Below are 6,000 nucleotides of genomic sequence, written 5' to 3' on the forward strand. Positions count from 1 at the left end.
CTAACGTTTTTCTTTGCAGGAGTTGGCTTTTGCGCGGTAATGGTGGCTTTCTACGTATCTTTTTATTATAACGTTATCATTGGTTAGTATTGCTATCTTTAATTAATTAATTCGTTTAACTTTTCAACAGATTTTATACAGGATGTCCCGCTGAAGGTGTACTATAGTAAGTTCCGTTTTTATAGCGGGACACACTGTATAGAAGAAAACTCAAAAAAAAAAAATTAAAAAGCTTATGTATTTTTTATAATACGTTATTGTACAAAAATATAAGTTACAAATATTTCATCATTTAATCATGTTGAATGATTATGTTTTATTATGTGCTCTATTAAATGACATTTTTAACATATTATGATATTAATTTTAACTTATTTGAATGAACATTTTGAATATATGAAGGCGTATTTTTTAATGAGCAGTGTCATTGTTATACCAATTTATGGAGTTGATAAACACACTGCACAAAATTAACTTATTTGAGTAACTGTTTTTTCATTTACTAAAAAACACTATAATGTTTTTATCATTCTTTATGTTATTTATCCATCTTAGTCTATTTTAGCCACTGGTCAGTGACTCATAATACTACAAAAGACATTGTAAATGCATACAATTCACAAATTTTCCATCGCACCTCGATCCCGTTCGTTACGTCCCATGTCACTGTCATATTGTCGTTCTCAGCGTCAACTGCAGAGTTATAAAATCCTCTCAATGTTGAGTATCGTTTCCGATTTCGAGTAGAGCTTCGTTAATGAGAAATAGATCTTAATTTCAGTAACTTAAGCCTATATTCAAAATAACTGTTATCTACTTCTTCTGTATAAAATGGTTATTTTGTTAACTAATTTGTCTTACTCGTACTTAACGAATTAATATTTGGACTGCATTCTTTATGATTACTTCATTTTACAATAACATTCACAACATAATGCTTATTATATGTATTTTTTTTATTTAAATTAGAAATAATATTGTAATGATTTATTTTCTTCTTACGTGACCATATATATATACATCGTTACGGACCTGTTTTTATACATATATATATATATATATATATATATATATATATATATATATATATATATATATGTTATTATACATACATACATATATATATATATATATATATATATGTATGTATGTATAAAAACAGGTCCGTAACGATATCCATCCATCACTAACTTGTATATAAAATTGACAGGATAGAATTAGTACACCTAGATAAATCCAACCCAAAACAACCCGCGTCTCAAAAAGACATCATTTAATTGTGGGTAAAACCCACCAAGTAAAGTATAAAATAAGTCATTTAATTGTGGGTAAAACCCACCAAGTATAGTATAAAATAAATAACCCACCCAGTGTAGTATAAAATACCCACAAAACACAGGGTGGGCATTCTACTTCCTCGTATCGTCCGCCCGCTCCGAGCTGCCGTGGCTGCACTGTGACAACGCATGGAACACGGAGCAGTGCTGGGACGCGGCGCGGCACAACACAACCAATCGGACCGACGTCATGTACCAGGGACCGCTGTCGCATTTCACGCCGGCATCTGAGTTTTTTCAGTAAGATTGAAGTTATATTTATGGGTACATTCAACTAACTTCATAATACGGAATATACCCAATATCTTTCAAAAATATACCTAGTATATGTAAGATACATATCCTACTAATATTATAAATGCGAAAGTTTGTAAGGATGTGTGTGTTTGTTGCTTTTTCACGCAAAAACTCCTGAACCGATTGCAATGAAATTTGGTACGTAGACAGCTGGACAACTGGAATAACATATAGGCAATTTTTTATCCCGATATTCGTACGGGATACGGACTTACGCGGGTGAAACCGCGGGGCGCAGCTAGTTGGATATATTTCACTAGGTATATTCCACTGACTTTATAAGGAGGAGGTTATCTGCAATTTTAGACACGATCAACTTTTGAGAAATCTTTTTTTAATTGAAAGTTGGATGCCTTCCGTGTGATCTCATTTAAGTTTGATCTAGTTCTGACAATTTGAAGGTGGTTTAGTATGCTCGTAAAAAAATATTATTGATTATCAGGAAGGTTACTCTAAAAAGAGATATATCTCTAGATTCTCTTCGTCAGCTAGTCGAATTCAGACAATATTATAGATTGCGTGAGTCTTATTTTAAAATCAATCAAAAATATATGCAAAATGATTAAAATTTCAGCCGTGCAGTGCTCGAGATGCAAAACTCGGAAGGACTAAACGATTTGGGTTTTCCAAAGTGGCAACTTACGATCTGTTTAGGAATTGTTTACATTACTTTGTATTTGTCGCTCTTCAAAGGAGTGAAGAGTTCTGGTAAGATTTTTGAAAGTCGTACTTGCAATATCTATCATGTTCAGCGTTATTTTAGGGAGTAACTTTAACCTACAAAATTCGGTGCAAATAATTTTTTTTTTTAAGATTTTGAACCGACTTTAATAATAAATAGTGTCAGCTTATGATGTAGTATTTATTAAATCGCTTAAACTAAGGAAACCTATATAGTTCAGGCATTCACTTATATTCATAATGCTAATTGAAATATCTAAAATCATATCCTTTAGTTGACATTTTAGCATTAATGTATGTCTCTCTAACTTATACTTAAGACCTGTAGAATTAACCGACTTAAGTTAATTATAAGAAAATATTATGTGCCCACTTACCTGCGATATGTGTAATTGACTGTACTTACTTGACGACTACGTAAATTTAAAATCTATGTGTATAAAAGAAAGTGGTGTTAGTTACACTACTTATAACTCAAGAACGGATTAACCGATTTGGCTGGAAATTTGAGGTAGCTTAAAACCAGGAGAAGGACATAGGAAAGTTTTTATTCTGGAAATCCCACGGGAACGGGAGCATTCGAGGAAAACTCCGGGTCTATCTTTCCTGCGACTACACGGGCAAAGCCGCGGGCGGAAAGCTAGTTAGTTATTAAATAGATCATTCTAGGGAAAGTAGTAAGTAATCAAATTAATCAAACATTCCAGGAAAGGTAGTATGGATGACGGCAACAATGCCATATGTAGTACTATCTATATTACTGGTAAGAGGCTTATTGCTGCCGGGAGCCGCACGTGGTATTGCCTACTATTTGCATCCAGAGCTCACCAGACTTAAGGACACACAAGTGAGTGACTCCATCATCATCAACTTGAATTATGATCAAATTTTGTAATGTTTCCACCTTCATAAATACGATTGTATTTTTTATATGCCATTTTTAATTGAGACTCAGTATTTCTATGATCATCATAAATTTTCCAATCTTCTTCATCGTTATCATTATCATAAAGGTCTTTTTCACATTCGCATATCCAATCCATTACATCATCATACAAATTCTAATAATTACTAAATTTGAATTTTTGAATTTTGAATTTTTGTTCCGGTCTTAAAGCAGAACATATTTTGCCTATCAGGGAGATTACAGAACTATACAGGTCTGGATTTAGTATTCCTTTAAGACGGCATGGTAACACATCCTGGTGTCTTGACTTATCATAGGAATACACGAAATTGGCCATTATACATATACATTGAGTTTGATTTATGATTAAATATTCAAAAAATTCGGCCAGAGAAAATAATCAAAATGGTTAATTCTAGGTGTGGGTGGATGCTGCGGTACAGATATTTTATTCAGTGGGCGCCGGGTTCGGAGTGCATCTGTCTTATGCGAGTTATAACACATTTCACAATAACTGCTACAGGTAAAAAACATTATATATAGAATATAACGATGTATTATATTATATGTTTACCTTATTTCCAATGATATCGTAGGTAATAAAATTCTATAATTATTTTTTATCTTAATATATAAAAAAATCAATCATTTTGTGAACCGGAGGCCCGTTATATTTTCCCTTCCCATTCCTTTCGTCTACTCCCGTCATCAATCCTTTCCATATCCCTCACCCGTTTTAAATTAGGCATTGCATTTGCAGCTCTGTTCATGAGCGGTGGTCATCGCTTACCGTCAGGGGAAACTGAACTGGTGCTCAGTTGCCTACTCTGACATAAAAAAAATCATTTATTATTCGTCTCTGAAACCATTCTTACGATTCGATTCCAGGGATTGCCTCATAACGACGCTGGTCAACTGTTTCACATCATTCTTCTCCGGTTTCGTGATCTTCACGTATTTGGGCTTCATGTCTCACAAGCAAGGAGTTCCCATCTCCTCTGTAGCTACTGAAGGTAATAATTGTTTCTTCCTAGTGCCTACCATTGGACCACATATTATTACAGTAACGTAGATGTTTCATGTATTAAGAGTTTCAGTTTAAATAGTCATATAAAATTAAAGCAGCAAATAGTTTATAGGTAGTAGGTTATTAAATGATCTTAGTAATAAAATAATAACAGACGCTCTGGCTATCTAAAGTAACAAATGTATCTATGAAAAATCATTCAAAACGCCTAGACGAAGTCGATACTTATTGGTTGGTTTTGGCTTATTTTTGGTACCAAAGTCTAGTAGACCTGGAGGGATAAGGACACTATTTAAATAAAAGGCAAAATTTCAGGTCCTGGCCTGGTCTTTCAAGTGTACCCAGAGGCAGTTGCGACATTACCTGGAGCTAGTCTTTGGGCGATGCTGTTCTTCTTCATGCTCATCATGCTGGGCCTAGACTCTGGGGTAAGAGACTTTCATAATTCCTTTAAAAAAAACATTTTTTCCTAATGACATCATCTTTTATTAATATATAATGCATTTGTCATAAAGCAATGGGTTAAATCAGCTATTTCATTAATAGCCTAGGCTTTTAATTAACTGGCGCCATTAAATTAACTACCGGAATAATATCCAGCATATCATTCATGTAGTTATTTTAACGGTAACGTATCATTAAATATAACTACTGTGCATCGTTTAAGAATGAGCATTTGATTTATATATTTTAATTATTTTTATTATCAACATCGCTCAATAAAGAGCCTAAGTTATGAATTTAAAGCTGCTTGATACCCCCCGTTTTCTTCTCTTGATCACTTACACACATATAACCGAAAAAAAAAAGAGTAGAATAAATTCAATCAGTGAGGCGGGGCGGGTGGCCGAGAGGCTAGGTGTTGCTACGGTTTGGCAAAAAGACGCGGGCTCGAAACCCGCCTCGTGATCTAGTTTTTTCTTTTCTTGTACTTAACTAGCTTTGGCCCGCAGCTTCGCCTGCGTGTTGAAAATGAATTTTCATGGTACACACTTCATCCCCCTTTTTATTCCCTTGTGGAAACAATTTATCGAAATCCTTTTTTAGCGGATGCCTACATAATAACATCAATCTGTATGCCAAATTTTAGTTCGATCCTTCCAGTGGTATGGACTGTGCCAGTCAGTCACCTTTGAGTTATATTGAGATAACACTATTTACGGTTAAAGATATTTATTTCTCTAAAGATTACATTTTAATCACTTACAGAGAAAAACAATTATTTAATAATGTTATTTCTCTGCAAGTGCCTTGTTTTGTTAAACACACAAACATAAATAACAACAAATTGAGAAATCTTGAGCTATTTGGTGATTGGAACACTCCATTTTTACTCTGTTTTTTTTTATCAAATTATTGATAAATCTGAAAGTTTGTTGGTTTGAATATTTGTCCGTTAAACACGGTTTTATTATAGTATATTTATTTAGTTTTTAAGTATATGATGGGAAGCTTTCGATCGGGTAGATGGGCGGGCTGGAGTGCGTAATCACGGGGCTGCTGGACGCGGCGCGCGCGGGCGGCGGCCGCGCCTGGCTGCGCCGCGAGCACTTCACGCTGCTCGTCGTCTGCGTCTCCTTCTGCGTCGCCTGCGTCAATGTCACCCCGGTGAGTGCGCGCCCACACACGCACACTCACATACACACCCACGCACACACACACGCACACACATACACGCACACAAACACGCGCACACATACATACACGCACACACAAATACACACATCTAAAAATGAAATAAAAGAATTGAA

General features: G+C 34.9%; 1 protein-coding gene across 1 annotated transcript in view; it reads left to right on the top strand.

Annotated features, from left to right (window-relative positions):
* The window catches only part of LOC119837099 (sodium-dependent noradrenaline transporter-like), a 29,472-nt gene that overhangs the window by 19,660 nt on the left and 3,812 nt on the right, over positions 1-6,000 (top strand). Inside the window, exons 10-17 of the mRNA XM_038362598.1 lie at positions 20-82; positions 1,400-1,577; positions 2,209-2,342; positions 3,023-3,162; positions 3,642-3,745; positions 4,111-4,235; positions 4,565-4,677; positions 5,717-5,857. Coding sequence (XP_038218526.1) covers positions 20-82; positions 1,400-1,577; positions 2,209-2,342; positions 3,023-3,162; positions 3,642-3,745; positions 4,111-4,235; positions 4,565-4,677; positions 5,717-5,857 — 998 coding nt within the window. The remainder of the gene's footprint in view (positions 1-19; positions 83-1,399; positions 1,578-2,208; positions 2,343-3,022; positions 3,163-3,641; positions 3,746-4,110; positions 4,236-4,564; positions 4,678-5,716; positions 5,858-6,000) is intronic.

This window comes from Zerene cesonia, chromosome 26 (assembly GCF_012273895.1).
Source record: "Zerene cesonia ecotype Mississippi chromosome 26, Zerene_cesonia_1.1, whole genome shotgun sequence".
In the NCBI taxonomy this organism is placed as follows: Eukaryota; Metazoa; Arthropoda; class Insecta; order Lepidoptera; family Pieridae; genus Zerene; species Zerene cesonia.